This window comes from Melopsittacus undulatus, chromosome 26 (genome assembly GCF_012275295.1).
Source record: "Melopsittacus undulatus isolate bMelUnd1 chromosome 26, bMelUnd1.mat.Z, whole genome shotgun sequence".
In the NCBI taxonomy this organism is placed as follows: domain Eukaryota; kingdom Metazoa; phylum Chordata; class Aves; order Psittaciformes; family Psittaculidae; genus Melopsittacus; species Melopsittacus undulatus.
Genome location: NC_047552.1, coordinates 132,966 through 151,155, shown reverse-complemented (window position 1 = coordinate 151,155; position 18,190 = coordinate 132,966). Strand labels below are relative to the sequence as shown.

The 18,190-nt window shown below is 53.3% G+C and overlaps 1 protein-coding gene across 1 annotated transcript; it reads left to right on the top strand.

The window, feature by feature from the left end:
- Positions 1 to 107: 107 nt before the first annotated feature.
- COX6B1 (cytochrome c oxidase subunit 6B1) lies at positions 108 to 4,879 on the top strand. Its single transcript, XM_034072333.1, has 4 exons — positions 108 to 242; positions 2,837 to 2,945; positions 3,813 to 3,913; positions 4,700 to 4,879. The coding sequence occupies exons 1-4, from the start codon at positions 147 to 149 to the stop codon at positions 4,751 to 4,753; spliced, it is 360 nt and encodes a 119-aa protein (XP_033928224.1). The 5' UTR covers positions 108 to 146; the 3' UTR covers positions 4,754 to 4,879.
- The last annotated feature ends 13,311 nt before the right edge of the window (positions 4,880 to 18,190 follow it).

Below are 18,190 nucleotides of genomic sequence, written 5' to 3'. Positions count from 1 at the left end.
AATTCCGTGTTATTTTGGGTCAATTCCGTGTTATTTTGGGTCAATTTCGTGCTATTTTGGGTCCTCCAAGCCATGGCGTGGCCCAGGCCTCTTTGGGGCCGCTCCCTCCTCCGCCGCCGTCTCTATGGTTCCCCCCATTGAAGTCTATGGAGCGCCCTCGCGTTACGTCACTTCCGGCGCCGCTCTGCGCTTCCGCTGCGTCTCGGTGGTTCCGGCCTGAAAGTGACTTTGAGCGGAGACGGGTGAGGAACTGGGATGAACTGGGATGAACTGGGAGCAATGGGAGCCCCATAGGGATCAATGGGAGCCCATTGGGATCAATAGGAGCCCCATTGGGATCAATTGGACCCCATTGGGAGCAATGGGGGGGGCACTGGGACGGACTGGGATCAATAGGAGCCCCATTGGGATCAATTGGACCCCATTGGGAGCAATGGGGGGGGCACTGGGACGGACTGGGAGCAATGGGAGCCCCATTGGGATCAATTGGACCCCATTAGGAGCAATGGGGGGGGCACTGGGACGGACTGGGAGCAATGGGAGCGCCATTGGGATCAATTGGACCATATTGGGATCAACGGGAGCCCCATTGGGAGCAATGGGAGCCCCATTGGGATCAATTGGACCCCATTAGGATCAATGGGAGCCCCATTGGGAGCAATGGGAGCCCCATTGGGAGCAATGGGGGGGGGGGGCACTGGGACGAACTGGGAGCAATGGGAGCGCCATTGGGATCAATTGGACCATATTGGGATCAACGGGAGCACCATTGGGAGCAATGGGAGCCCCATTAGGAGCAATGGGGGGGGCACTGGGACGGACTGGGAGCAATGGGAGCGCCATTGGGATCAATTGGACCCCATTGGGATCAATAGGACCCCCATTGGGAGCAATGGGGGGGGGCACTGGGACGGTCTGGGATCAATGGGGCCGTTACTGGGAGGCCCTAATGGGGTTACTGGGAGCACTGGGGGGTATTAATGAAGGCTGAGAGTATTTATTAGCCCTAATAAGCTTAATTAACCTATTAATTGCCTTACATTAGTCATTAGAGGGGGGTAATTAGGCCTAATGGCTATTAATTACCCCGGGGGGGTATTAATTACCCCAGGGAGGGTATTAATTGACCCTAATGGGTATTAATTACCCCAGGGAGGGTATTAATTGACCCTAATGGGTATTAATTACCCCAGGGAGGGTATTAATTGACCCTAATGGGTATTAATTACCCCAGGGAGAGTATTAATTGACCCTAATGAATATTAATTAGCCCATTATGGCTTAATTAACCCATTAATTACCCTTATTAAGCTTCTATTACCACTTCCATAGGGGGGCATTAATGCAACCCTAATGGCCATTAATTAGCCCATTAATTAATGGGTTTAATTAATCAATGGGGGGTCTTAATGAATGGCAAGGGGGTTAATTAATGCCAGGGCTGTTAATGAAGGTCATGGGGTCTTAAGTATCCTATTAGGGATTAATTAACCCCATTAATAACCTGTTATTATCTTTATATTCATCTCTTGCTTTAACTCCCCCATAGAGCAGTAATGACCCCATTAGGGCAATTAATGGGGTTATAACGGGAATGGAATGGGAATGGGATCTAATGGGATGGGAATTGGGTATAATGGGATGGGAATGGGGTCTAATGGGATGGGAATGGGGTATAATGGGAGGGAATGAGATGGGAATGGGATCTAATGGGATGGGAATGAGATGGGAATGGGATCTAATGGGATGGAAATGGGATGGGAATGGGGTCTAATGGGAGGGAATGGGATGGGAATGGGGTCTAATGGGATGGGAATGGGATCTAATGGGAGGGAATGGGGTCTAATGGGATGGGAATGGGGTCTAATGGGAGGGAATGGGATGGGAATGGGATCTAATGGGATGGGAATGGGGTCTAATGGGAGGGAATGGGATGGGAATGGGATCTAATGGGATGGGAATGGGGTGGGAATGGGGTCTAATGGGATGGGAATTGGGTATAATGGGATGGGAATGGGGTCTAATGGGATGGGAATGGGGTCTAATGGGAGGGAATGAGATGGGAATGGGATCTAATGGGATGGGAATGGGGTGGGAATGGGATCTAATGGGATGGGAATGGGATGGGAATGGGGTCTAATGGGAGGGAATGGGATGGGAATGGGGTCTAATGGGATGGGAATGGGGTCTAATGGGAGGGAATGGGATGGGAATGGGGTCTAATGGGATGGGAATGGAATCTAATGGGAGGGAATGGGATTGGAATGGGGTCTAATGGGATGGGAATGGGATCTAATGGGATGGGAATGGGGTCTAATGGGAGGGAATGGGGTCTAATGGGATGGGAATGGGGTCTAATGGGAGGGAATGGGATGGGAATGGGGTCTAATGGGAGGGAATGGGATGGGAATGGGATCTAATGGGAGGCAATGGGATGGGAATGGGGTCTAATGGTATGGGAATGGGGTCTAATGGGATCTAATGGGAGGGAGTGGGATGGGAATGGGGTCTAATGGGATGGGAATGGGGTGGGAATGGGAGGGAATGGGATGGGAATAATGGGGTCTAATGGGAGGGAATGGGATGGGAATGGGATCTAATGGGAGGGAATGGGATGGGAATGGGCTCTAATAATTACCCCAATAAGCCATTAATACCCCAAGGGGGGCTATTAATGAAGAGGGGTAATTAATCCCTGTTAATTGCCCCCAGCCCATGGGGGGGGGCAGTTAATGATGTTGGGGGGGTAATTAAGCACCATTAATTGCCCCCCAGGCCATGGGGGGGCAGTTAATGAAGGGGGGGGTTAATTAATCCCTGTTAATTGCCCCCCTAGGCCATGGCTGAGGACATCCAGGCCAAGCTCAAGCGCTATAAGACTGCCCCATTCGACAGCCGCTTCCCCAACCAGAACCAGACCAAGAACTGTTGGCAGAACTATGTCGGTAGGGACCCTATAGACCCTATGGACCCTATAGATCCCTATGGACCCTATAGACCCTATAGACCCTATGGACCCTATAGATCCTATAGACCCTATGGACCCTATAGACCTTATGGATCCTATAGACCCTATGGACCTTATAGACCTTACGGATCCTATAGACCCTATAGGTCCCTATGGACCCTATAGACCCTATGGACCCTATAGACCTTATGGACCCTATAGACCTTATAGACCCTATAGATTCCTATGGACCCTATAGACCCTATGGAACCTATAGACCCTATAGACCCTGTGGACCCTATAGGCCCTATAGACGCTATAGACCCTATGGACCCTATAGACCCTATGGACCCTATGGACCCTATAGATCCCTATGGACCCTATAGCCCCTATGGACCCTATAGACCCTATACATCCCTATGGACCCTATAGACCCTATGGACACTATAGATCTCTATGGACCCTATAGATCCCTATGGACACTATAGACCCTATAGACCCTGTGGACCTTATAGACCCTATAGATCCTATAGACCCTATGGACCCTATAGACCCTATACACCCTATGGATCCTATGGACCCTATAGATCATATAGACCCTATGGATCCCTATGGGCCCTATAGACCCTATGGACCCTATAGACCCTATAGATCCCTATGGACCCTATAGACCCTATGGACCCTATAGACCCTATGAACCCTATAGACCCTATAGACCCTATGGATCCTATGGACCCTATAGATCATATAGACCCTATGGATCCCTATGGGCCCTATAGACCCTATGGACCCTATAGACCCTATGGACCCTATAGACCCTATGGACCCTATAGACCCTATATGTAACCCTAATTCCCATCCATAGATTTCCATCGGTGCCAGAAGGCCATGGCAGCCAAGGGGGCGGATGCGGCCCCATGTCAATGGTACTATAGGGTCTACAAGTCCCTGTGCCCCACTTCGTGGGTGAGTAGGGGGCAATGGGGTGGGGGGGGTGTGGGGAGCAGGATGGGGGACCTATGGGGATCAATGGGGGGGGGGGGTTCTGCTTTGGGGTTCTCTTGGTGTCCCTATCGCCATCAGGGTCTCCAGGGTGACCCCATGATCTATGGGTTCCTCTTGGTGTCCCTATGGCCATCAGGGTCCTCTTGGTGTCCCCATGATCTATGGGTTCCTCTTGGTGTCCCCATGATCTATAGGTTCCTCTTGGTGTGTCCATGGTGTCCCTATGGCCATCAGAGTGTCCCCATGATCTATGGGGTCCTCTTGGTGTGCCCATGATCTATGGGGTCCCCATGGTGTCCCCATGTTATCCCCATGATATCCCCATGTTATCCCCATGTTATCCCCATGTTATTCCCATGTTATCCCCATGTTATCCCTATGATATCCCCATGATATCCCCATGATATCCCCATGTTATCCCCATGTTATCCCTATAGTATCCCCATGTTATCCCTATAATATCCCCATGTTATCCCCATATTATCTCTATAGTATCCCCATGTTATCCCTATGATATCCCTATGATATCCCTATGATATCCCCATGATATCCCCATGTTATCCCTATGATATCCCCATGATATCCCCATGTTATCCCCATGTTATCCCCATGTTATCCCCATTATATCCCCATGTTATCCCCATGATATTCCCATGTTATCCCCATGATATTCCCATGTTATCCCCATGATATTCCCATGTTATCCCTATGATATTCCCATGTTATCCCCATGTTATCCCCCTACAGGTGACCACATGGGACGAGTACCGTGAAGAAGGCATCTTCCCAGGCAAGATCTGAGCACCTCCAACCCCAAGGAGGTGACACTGGTGTCACTGTGGTGGTGTCATCCCATATGGGTCACTATGGGGCTGGATGGGGCAACCTTGTCACCCACTTGGTGGCCAATAAAGGGTTTAACTGGTCCATGGAGTGCTTATGGAAGGGGTGGAGGGGGTCCTATGGGGAGGTTGGTGGCCCTATGGGGGTGGTTGGTGGTCCTATGGGGGCGTTTGGTGGTCCTATGGTGGTGTTGGGTGGTCCTATGGTGGTGGTTGGTGGTCCTATGATGATGGAGATGACCCCATGGTGCTGGTTGGGTGGCCCCATGGTGCTGGTTGGGTGGCCCTATGGTGGTGTTTGATGGCCCTATGATGGTGGAGATGACCCCATGGTGGTGGTTGGGTGTCCCCATGGTGGTGTTTGATGGCCCTATGGTGATGGAGATGACCCCATGGTACTGGTTGGGTGGCCCCATAGTGGTGTTTGGTGGCCCTATGGTGGTGGTTGGTGGCCTCATGGTACTGGTTGGGTGGCCCTATGGTGATGGAGATGACCCCATGGTACTGGTTGGGTGGCCCTATGGTGGTGGAGGTGACCCCATGGTGCTGGTTGGGTAGCCCCAGGGTGATGGAGATGACCCCATAGTACTGGTTAGGTGGCCCCATGGTGGTGTTTGGTGGCCCTATGGTGGTGGAGATGACCCCATAGTAGGGGTTGGTGTCCCAAGCCAGTTACCACAGCACGAACCCCATTGAGGTGCCACCAAGGAGCCTTTATTGCTTCCCAATGGTGGTGGATGGGCACTGGGGGTCCCATAGGGGATCCTATGGGATCAATGGGAGCACCTGAAGGGGTCGCAGGCCCAGGACCTGCCCCACAACTGCCCCAGGGACTGCCAGGGTCTGGGTGAGGCCTTGAAGGGGGAGAGCTCCAGGGAGGAGACCTGCAGGAGGACATGGGGCCATGAGTGTCTCCAATGGCTCTATCATCTCCATTGACTCCATCCATCTCCATTGGCTCCATCATCCATCTCCATTGGCTCCATCCATCTCCAATGGCTCCATCATCCATCTCCATTAGCTCCATCCATCCATCTCCATTGGCTCCATCCATCCATCTCCAATGGCTCCATCCATCCATCTCCATTGACTCCATCCATCCATCTCCATTGGCTCCATCCATCTCCAATGGCTCCATCCATCCATCTCCAATTACTCCATCCATGCATCCATCATCCATCCAATGGCTCCATCATCCATCCAATGGCTCCATCCCTGCCTCCATCATCCATCTCCACCCAGCCCCATGGTGTCCCCCCTCACCTGTGAGCAGGTCCCTTTGCACCCGCTTCCTATGGGGACCAGTGTTGTCCTCAGGGCACCATGGGGCTGTTGGTGACACAAGGAGGACATCATGGATGTCCTAGATGGACACATGGATGTCTTACATGGACACAGGGATGTCATAGATGGACACATAAGGATGTCACAGATGGACACATAAGGATGTCATAGATGGACACATGGACATCACATATGGACACATAAGGATGTCACAGATGGACACATAAGGATGTCATAGATGGACACATAAGGATGTCACATATGGACACATAAGGATGTCACAGATGGACACAGAAGGATGTCATAGATGGACACATAAGGATGTCACAGATGGACACATAAGGATGTCATAGATGGACACATAAGGATGTCACATATGGACACATAAGGATGTCACAGATGGACACAGAAGGATGTCATAGATGGACACATGGATGTCTTACATGGACACAGGGATGTCATAGATGGACACATAAGGATGTCACAGATGGACACATAAGGATGTCACAGATGGACACATAAGGATGTCACAGATGGACACATAAGGATGTCACATATGGACACATAAGGATGTCATAGATGGACACATAAGGATGTCCCATATGGACACATAAGGATGTCATAGATGGACACATAAGGATGTCATAGATGGACACATAAGGATGTCATAGATGGACACATGGACATCACATATGGACATATAAGGATGTTATAGATGGACACATAAGGATGTCATAGATGGACACATAAGGATGTCATAGATGGACACATAAGGATGTCCTAGATGGACACATAAGGATGTCCTAGATGGACACATAAGGATGTCATAGATGGACATATGGATGTCATAGATGGACACATGGACATCACATATGGACACATGGACATCCCATACAGACACATGGATCCCATAGATGGACACCCAATGGGGAATCCCCATCAACCCCCCTCCCTCCCCATTCCCAACTCACGGCACACATCCGGCACGCTCCACGGCTCCACCATCACCCCAGCCTGGGTACAAGCATCCTCATAGGCGCTCAGCACCATCTCCAGCACCCTCCTGTGTCCCGGAGCCTCACACAGCTCCCATAGACACACATGGAAGAAGATCCCGACATCCACATGGGAATGACACCTCCGGAATGGACCTCGCTTATCCCATAGGATACCACACAGCTCCCTATGGATCGAGGCTCTCTTATGGGGCTGGTGGCATATAGGGCACGTGGGGCCGGGGCAGGGTTTGGGGTTGCATCCGGCCCCATTGGCCTCAATGGGGTTGGAGGCAGCGCAGAGGCCGCAGGTGAGGTTCTGCAGCCTCGAGGCCACGGTGATGGACACCAGGGGGCCGGAGGTGACGGTGAGGCCGGATGAGGTGCTGAGCACCAGGGATCCGGTGCTGGGGGACAGGGAGACGCAGACGGAGCCGTCGTCCAGGCAGGAGGGGATGGGGATGGGGGATCCGTCCAGCTGGGAATGGGGAATGGGGTCATGGATGGATCCTTGTCCTTCATCCCCATCCCCATCCATCTTCATTCACCCCCATCCATCCCAACCCCATCCCCATCCGTCCCTATCCATCTCCACCCATCTCCATCCATTCCCATCCCATCCCCATCCCCATCCCATTCCCATCCCATCCCCATCCCCATCCCATCCCCATCCCATCCCATCCCCATCCCATCCCCATCCCCATCCCCATCCCCATCCCCATCCCCATCCCATCCCATCCCATCCCATCCCATCCCATCCCCATCCCCATCCCATCCCCATCCCCATCCCATCCCCATCCCATTCCCACCCCATTCCCATTCCCATCACATCCCCATCCCCATCCCATCCCATCCCATCCCCATCCCATCCCCATCCCATTCCCATCCCCATCCCATCCCCATCCCATTCCCACCCCATCCCATCCCATCCCATCCCATCCCATCCCATCCCATCCCATCCCATCCCCATCCCATCCCCATCCCATCCCCATCCCATCCCCATCCCATCCCCATCCCATCCCCATCCCATCCCCATCCCATCCCCATCCCCATCCCATTCCCATCCCATCCCCATCCCATCCCCATCCTATCCCCATCCCATCCCCATCCCATCCCCATCCCATCCCCATCCTATCCCCATCCCATTCCCATCCCATCCCCATCCCATCCCCATCCTATCCCCATCCCATCCCCATCCCATCCCATCCCATCCCCATTCATCCCCATCCCATCCCCATCCCATCCCATTCCCATCCCATTCCCATTCCCATTCCCACCCCATTCCCATCCTCACCTGTACCCCCCCATCCCTCATCACCCATCTCCTCTCCTCCACGGTCACCACCACACTCCTTCCTCCTCCTCCTCCTCCTCCCATTGGCTCCATGACCCCGACCTCGAAGGCCCCACGGCCGCCCCATAGCCGACAGCTCCTCAGCAGCACCATATGGGAGCAGTTCCCCCCTATGGCCACGGCTGCCCCATAGAAGGTCACCCAATGGCTCTGCCCCACAGCGCGGCAGGTGCCACCGGTGCCCGGCCCCATAGGGCACAATGGGGGGGTGCCGGGGGCCGGGGGGGGGGCGCAGCCGGGGAGGCAGGGGGTGTAGTGGGTGCCTATGGGGCAGTTGGGTGCTGGGGGGAGAGGAGAGAGAGGGTTGGGGATGATGGTGGGTGATCTATGGGTCCTATGGGTGCTCTATGGGTTCTATGGGTGCTCTATGGGTCTATGGGTGCTCTATGGGTTCTATGGGTCCTATGGGTGCTCTATGGGTCTATGGGTACTCTATGGGTTCTATGGGTCCTATGGATGCTCTATGGGTCCCGTGGATGCTCTATGGGTCCACCTTCTCCCTCCCCATCCCACCTTGGTGCTATTGGTGCTCTATGGGTCCACATTGTCCCTTCCCAACCCCATTCCACCTTAGTCCTATGGGTGCTCTATGGGTCCTATGGGTGCTCTATGGGCCTATGGATGCTCTATGGGTCCACCTTCTCCCTCCTCATCCCACCTTAGTCCTATGGGTGCTGTATGGGTCCCATGGATGCTCTATGGCTCCTATGGATGCTCTATGGGTCCACCTTCTCTCTCTCAACCCCATCTTGATCCTATGGGTCCTATGGATACTCTATTGGTCCCTGTTATCCCTTCCCAGCCCACCTTGGTCCTATGGAAGCTCTATGGCTCCTATGGATGCTCTATGGGTCCTATGGATGTTCTATTGGTCCCTGTTATCCCTTCCCATCCCACCTTATTTCTATGGATGCTCTATGGGTCCTATGGATGCTCTATGGGTCCCATGGATACTGTATGGGTCCCATGGATGCTCTATGGGTCCTATGGATGCTCTATGGGTCCACCTTCTCCCTCCCCCTCCCACCTTGGTTCTATGGATGCTCTATGTGTCCCATGGATGCTCTATGGGCCTATGGGTGCTCTATGGGTCCTGTGGGTGCTCTATGGGCCTATGGGTGCTCTATGGGTCCTGTGGGTGCCCTATGGGTCCTGTGGGTGCTCTATGGGTCCTATGGGTCCATCTTCTCCCTCCCCATCCCACCTTGGTCCTATGGGTGCTCTATGGGTCCTACAGATGCTCTAGGGGTCCTATGGATGCTCTATTGGTCCCTGTTATCCCTCCCCATCCCACCTTAGTCCTATGGATGCTCTATGGGTCCCATGGATGCTCTATGGCTCCCATAGATACTCTATGGCTCCTATGGATGCTCTATGGCTCCCATAGATACTCTATGGCTCCTATGGATGCTCTATGGGTCCCATGGATACTCTATGGCTCCTATGGATGCTCTATGGGTCCCATGGATACTCTATGGCTTCTATGGATGCTCTATGGGTCCCTGTTATCCCTTCCCATCCCACCTTAGTCCTATGGGTGCTCTATGGGTCCTATGGATGCTCTATGGGTCCTATGGATGCTCTATGGGTCCCATGGATACTCTATGGGTCCTATGGATACTCTATGGGTCCTATGGATACTCTATGGGTCCTATGAGTGCTCTATGGGTCCTGTGGGTGCTCTATGGGCCTATGGGTGCTCTATGGGTCCTGTGGGTCCTATGGGTGCTCTATGGGTCCTGTGGGTCCTATGGGTGCTCTATGGGTCCACCTTCTCCCTCCCCATCACACCTTGGTCCTATGGGTGCTCTATGGGTCCTACGGGTGCTCTATGGCTCCTATGGATACTCTATGGGTCCTATAGATGCTCTATGGGTCTCTGTTATCCCTTCCCCTCCCACCTTGGTTCTATGGATGCCCTATGGCTCCTATGGATACTCTATGGCTCCTATAGATACTCTATGGGTCCCATGGATGCTCTATGGGTCCTATGGCTGCTCTATGGGTCCCACCCCCCCTTTCCCCCCACTCACGGCACAGCTCCTCCCCTCTCCATTCCATGGCCATGATCCCGGCTCTCCTGCAGGCAGCAGCATAGGCAGCCAGGACCCGGCACATCCCATTGGGATAGCACTGGTCCCATACACAGTCCCAGTAATAGGAACTGGGATGGACGAGGTCATGGCAGGGCCCGAATGGTCCTTCCTTCCTCAGCAGCATCCGGCACTTGTCATCCTCATCCTCATCCTTCTTGCATCCCATTGGATCCCGACATTCCTCATCCTTCCTCTTGCATCCCATTGGATCCCGACATTCCTTCCTCTTGCATCCCATTGGATCCCGACATTCCTGATGCTCATCCTTCTTGCATCCCATTGGATCCCGACATTCCTCATCCTTCCTCTTGCATCCCATTGGATCCCGACATTCCCGATGCTCTCTCCCCACCATCCACTGTCCCTCCTGCCCCACATCATCCTTGGGGTCCCCGTCCATGTCCCCACAGAGGCCGCAGAGCTGCCCCCCAAGTGAGGCAGGGGCAGTGATGCTGACCCAGCCATGGTGGCCATCGAAGGCCAATGCTAGCCCATAGGGGGTGGCCATGGTGACCTCCCAGCCCCGGCGCTCTAGGGTGAGCCCCAATGGGGGGGAGGTGTGGGGCAGGCGGAGGGGGGAGCCGTTGAGCTGCAATGGGGGAGATGAGATGGGAGTTAATGGGGGGAATGGGGGGATATGGGGTGGGAATGGGGGGATATAGGGTGGGAATGGGGGGAGATGGGAGTTAATGGGGGTTAATGGGGGGAATGGAAGGGAATGGGGTGGGAATGGGGGAAAATGGGGAGAAATGGGAGTTAATGGGGGCAATGGAAGGGAATGGGGTGGGAATGGGGAGATGGGTGGGAATGGGTTGGGAATGGGGTTTATTGGGGGCAATGGAAGGAAATGGGGTGGGAATGGGGTGGGAATGAGGGGAGATGGGGGTTATTGTAGGGAATGGAAGGAAATGGGGTGGGAATGGGGAGAAATGGGAGTTAATGGGGGCAATGGAAGGGAATGGGGTGGGAAATGGGGGTTATTTGGGGCAATGGAAGGAAATGGGGTGGGAATGGGGAGAAATGGGGAGGGAATGGGGTGGGAATGGGGTGGGAATGGGGAGGGAATGGGGTGGGAATGGGGTGGGAATTGGATGGGAATGGGGTGAGGATGGAAGGAAATGGGATGGGAATGGGGTGGGAATGGGGAGGGAATGGGGAGGGAATGGGGAGAAATGGGGGTTAATGGGGCAATGGAAGGGAATGGGGTGGGAATGGGGGGATATAGGGTGGGAATGGGGGGAGATGGGAGTTAATGGGGGTTAATGGGGGAAATGGAAGGGAATGGGGTGGGAATGGGGGAAAATGGGGAGAAATGGGAGTTAATGGGGGCAATGGAAGGGAATGGGGTGGGAATGGGGTGGGAATGGGGAGATGGGTGGGAATGGGTTGGGAATGGGGTTTATTGGGGGCAATGGAAGGAAATGGGGTGGGAATGGGGTGGGAATGGGGTGGGAATGAGGAGAGATGGGGGTTATTGTAGGGAATGGAAGGAAATGGGGTGGGAATGGGGAGAAATGGGGTGGGAATGGGGTGGGAATGGGGAGGGAATGGGGTGGGAATGGGGTGGGAATGGGGTGGGAATGGGGAGGGAATGGGATGGGAATGGGGGGGAATGGGGAGGGAATGGGGTGGGAATGGGGTGGGAATGGGGAGGGAATGGGGAGGGAATGGGGTGGGAATGGGGTGGGAATGGGGAGGGAATGGGGTGGGAATGGGGTGGGAATGGGGAGGGAATGGGATGGGAATGGGGGGGAATGGGGAGGGAATGGGGTGGGAATGGGGTGGGAATGGGGAGGGAATGGGGAGGGAATGGGGTGGGAATGGGGTGGGAATGGGGAGGGAATGGGGAGGGAATGGGGTGGGAATGGGGTGGGAATGGGGAGGGAATGGGGAGGGAATGGGGTGGGAATGGGGTGGGAATGGGGTGGGAATGGGGAGGGAATGGGGAGAAATGGGTGTTATTGGGGAGAATGGAAGTAAATGGGATGGGAATGGGATGGAATGGGGTGGGTATGATGGGGAATGGGATGGAATGGGGTGGGTATGATGGGGAATGGGATGGAATGGGGTGGGTATGATGGGGAATGGGATGGAATGGGGTCCCTCAATCCCCCCTCCCCCTCCTCCCCACTGCATCCACTCACCGTGACCACGTCAGGCTCCAGCCCCACACGTGTGGGTCCCAGCAGGACGTCCACCCCATGGAGGCCATTGGGGCCGCCCCGGATGAGGACCCGGAAGGATCCGGCCCCATTGCAGATCCCAGTGAGGAGATGGGGGCAGGAGATGGGGAACTGGTGATGGAGGCGGTCGAAGGTGCGGAGATGACCCATGCCCAGTACGGAGCACGTGGAGGTTGTGGGGCTGGGGGGGGGTGGGAGGGGGGGGGGGGGGACAAGGGTTATGGGGGGATGTGGGGGTGCAGGGGGGGGCTGGGGGGAGAGGAGAAGGGGTTAGTGGTGGTGGTCGTCATCCATCAGCAGCATCATCATTATCATCATCAGCCATCATCATCATTGTCATCTATCATCATTATCCATCATCATCATTAGCCATCATCATCATCGTCATCCATCAGCATCATCATCATCATCAGCCATCATCATTGTCATCATCATCATCTATCATCATCCATCATCATCATCCATCATCATCATCGTCATCCATCAGCATCATCTATCATCATCCATCATCCGTCATCATCATTGTCATCTATCATCATTATCCATCATCATTATCCATCATCATCATCGTCATCCATCATCATCATCATTATCATCATCAGCCATCATCATTGTCATCATCATCATCATCATCATCTATCATCATCCATCATCCATCATCATCATTGTCATCTATCATCATTATCCACCATCATCGTCATCCATCATCATCTTCCATCATCATCGTTGTCACCTTTCATCATGATCCATCATCATCATTGTCATCTATCATCATCTATCATCATTATCCATCATCATCGTCCATCATCGATCATCATCCACTATCCACCATCATCATCCATCATCATCATCCACCATCCATCATCATCCATCATCATCATAATCATCATCATTGTCATCATCATCATTGTCATCTATCATCATCATCCATCATCATCGTCATCCATCATCATTGTCATCTAGCATCATCATCCATCATCGTCATCTATCATCATTGTCATCCATCATCATCATCTATCATCATTATCCATCATCATTATTGTCATCTATCATCATTATGCATCATCATCCATCATCATTGTCATCTATCATCATCCACCATTCATTATCCATCATCATTATCCATCATCATCATCCATTATCCTTATCATTATCATCATTATCATCATCATCCTCATCATCATCCATCATCATCATCCATCATCATCCATCATCATCATCCATCATCATCATTCATCATCAACTCTCATCATCATCCCCCATCCATCATCATCCCCATCCCCATCCCCCACCCCCACCCCCCCCCCCACTCACCACACATCCCCTCCTCCTCCATGTCCTTGTCCCGTCCGCAGACCCCACAGAGCTGCCCCCTCAGCCCCATAGGGGCAGTGATGGTGACGGCTCCATCCCCCCCCATGGCCACGCGCACCCCAATGGCCATGGTCACCCTGCGCTGGCCCCCCCGGCGCTCCACGCGCACCCGGCCCCCGGCCAGGGACAGGGGGAGGGGGGACGGGTGTCCGGAGACCTGGGGAGGAGAGGGGGGGTGGAGAAGGGAACGTCAGCATCAGCATTGTCATCATCATCATTATCAGCATCATCATTGTCATTGTCATCATCATCCATCATCATCATTGTCATCATCATCATCCATCATCCATCATCATCGTCATCTATCATCATCCATCATCAGCCATCATCATCGTCAGCATCATCATTGTCATTGTCATCATCATTGTCATCATTATCATCATCACCATCATCATCCATCATCATCACCATCATCATCTATCATCATAATCATCATCTATCATCATCATCCATCATTATCATCATCTTCATCATCATTGTCATCATCACTGTCATCATCATTGTCGTCATCATCATTATCGTCACCATCACCATTATCGTCGTCATCATCATGGTTATCATCATCATAATCCATCATCATCATCGTCATCATCATTGTCATTGTCATCATCATCATAGTTATCAACATCATCCATCATGATCATCGTCATCATCATCATCGTCATCATCATCCATCATTGTCATCATCCATCATTATCCATCATCATAATCATCATCTATCATCATCACCATTATTATCCATCATTCTCATCATCATCATCGTCATCATCATCCATCATTGTCATCATCATCATCATCACATTCCATCATCATCATTATCCATCAGTGTAATCATCATTATCATCACCATCATCATCCATCATCACCTTTATCATCCCCATCATCCATCACCACCATCATCATCCATCATCACCATCACCATCATCCATCACCATCACCCCCACCATGTGTCCTCACCCTGGCCACACTCTCCTCTCCCCGCACCATCACCACCATCATCCCCATCATCCATCACCACCATCATCATCACCATCACCACCATCACCACCATCATCATCACCATCATCCATCACCACCATCACCACCATCATCATCACCATCACCATCATCACCACCATCATCCCCATCATCCATCCCCATCATCCATCACCACCATCATCACCACCATCACCATCACCATCATCCATCACCACCATCATCATCACCATCACCACCATCACCACCATCACCACCATCATCATCACCATCATCCATCACCACCATCACCATCCCCATCATCCATCACCACCATCATCCATCACCACCATCACCACCATCATCCCCATCATCCATCATCACCATCATCACCACCATCATCACCATCATCCATCACCACCATCATCCATCACCACCATCATCCCCATCATCCATCACCACCATCCCCATCATCCATCACCACCATCACCATCCCCATCATCCATCACCCCCAGCCTCACCCCCACCATGTGTCCTCACCCTGGCCACGCTCTCCTCTCCCCGCACCATCACCACCATCATCCCCATCATCCATCACCACCATCACCATCATCCATCACCACCATCATCATCACCATCACCACCATCACCACCACCATCACCACCATCATCATCACCATCACCACCATCATCCATCACCACCATCATCACCATCATCCATCACCACCACCATCACCACCATCATCCCCATCATCATCCATCACCCCCCCACCATGTGTCCTCACCCCCCACCATGTGTCCTCACCCTGGCCATGCTCTCCTCTCCCCGCACCATCACCACCATCATCCCCATCATCCATCACCACCACCATCATCACCATCACCATCACCACCCCCCCCAGCCTCACCCCCACCATGTGTCCTCACCCTGGCCATGCTCTCCTCTCCCCGCACCATCACCACCATCATCCCCATCATCCATCATCACCATCATCACCATCACCATCACCCCCACCATGTGTCCTCACCCCCACCATGTGTCCTCACCCTGGCCACGCTCTCCTCTCCCCGCACCATCACCACCTCGACTCCATCCCCACGGATGCTGACATGGCTGAAGGTGGCTCCAGGTCCTGTCCCCACCTGCCCCATGGCGCTGACCTCCATGGAGGCCCCATTGGTGCCGCAGGACCTCACCAGAACCTTCCTACATCCCGGCCTCAACCCATGGAGCCTCCCATTGAAGTCCCGGTACCGCCACCGGCCCAAGACATGGCACACAAGGGGTGGTTGTGGCACATGGAGGCACTTTGGGGTGCCCCCCATCACCCTACATGTGCTCCCATATGGGCACCGGACACCGTGGCACGACGGCTCCATTGGCACACATTGGTGCCGCGTTCCCATTGCCTGGCACTGGGATCCCGGTGGGCACCGTAACTGGGAGCAGGTGGTGTGGAGTGGGATGCATGTGGGCCTATCCTGCACCAGTTCACAGGAGGTCCCTGGTGGGCAGGAGGTGCTGGAGCAGGAGCCCATAGGGATGCTCCTGCTCATCCGGATGCATTGGGGCCAGGATCCCACCACCCTACAAGTGGTCCCAATAGGACAATGGAGGTCGTGGCAGGATGGGACCCGCACGCAACGGGGCCAACCATTGAGGACCTTACAGGCCATGCCTATGGGGCACTGGAGGTGGTGGCAGGAGGGATGGGACACGCATGTGGGGTGGCCATGGAGCACCATGCAGGTGGTGGGAGGAGGACATGGGATATGGGGGCAGGATAAGGGGATGGAGACGCAATGGATGCCAATGCAGGACATGGGGGGTGAGGAGGAGCTATGGGGCAAGGAGGGGGGGGCTTTGGGGTGGCCCCAGGATGGGGGGCTGAGGAGGGGATGGATGGGGAGGCAACGGGGCCATCCATTGACCATGGTGCAGGTGGCACCAGAGGGACATTGGGTGTTCCTACATGAAGGTTGGTGGTGGACGCATTGAGGCCAATCATTGGTCATCTTACAGGTGGTGCCCATTGGACATTGGAGGTCACTGCATGAAGGTCTCATTATGGAGGTCTTGGTTTGGATGCATCTTGGCCAACCATCAACCATCTGGCACATGGTTCCCTTCTGGCAATGGATGTCCTGGCATGAAGGTTGGTGATGGACACATTGGGGTTGACCATTGACCATGGTGCAGGTGGTTCCCTTAGGACATTGGAGGTCACTACATGAAGGTCTCCTTATGGAGATCTTGGATTGGATGCATCTTGGCCACCCATTGACCATGTTACACGTTCTTCCCTTAGGACATTGGATGTCACTACATGAAGGTCTCATTATGGACGTCTTGAATTGGAGACACTGGGGTTGGCCATTGACCATGTTACAGGTGGTTCCATGTGAACATTCGAGGTCGCTGCATGAAGGTCCTCTTATGGAGATCTTGAGTTGGACACATTGGGGTTGCCCATTGACCATGTTACACATTGTTCCCTTAGGACATTGGAGGTCACTGCATGAAGGTCTCATTATGGAGGTCTTGGTTTGGATGCATCTTGGCCAACCATTGACCATCTGGCACATGGTTCCCTTCTGGCAATGGATGTCCTGGCATGTAGGTTGGTGATGGACACATTGAGGCCACCCATTGACCATGGTGCAGGTGGTTCCCTTAGGACACTGGAGGTCAATGCATGAAGGTCTCCTTATGGAGATCTTGGATTGGATGCATCTTGGCCAACCATTGACCATCTGGCACATGGTTCCCTTCTGGCAATGGACATCACTGCAGGTTGGTTCCTGATGGACACATTGAGGTTGACCATCCAGCATCTTACACGTGGTCCTTTGGGGACATTGGAGGTCATGGCAGGAAGGTGGTTTTGGTGCTACCTTGGTGTGGACACACTGGGGTTGGCCATTGACCATGTTGCAGGTGGTTCCCTTAGGACATTGGTGGTCACTACATGAAGGTCTCCTTATGGAGGTCTTGGTTTGGATGCATCTTGGCCAACCATTGACCATCTGGCACATGGTTCCCTTCTGGCAATGGACATCACTGCAGGTTGGTTCCTGATGGACACATTGAGGCCACCCATTGACCATGGTGCAGGTGGTTCCATGGGGACACCGGAGGTCACTGCATGAAGGTGC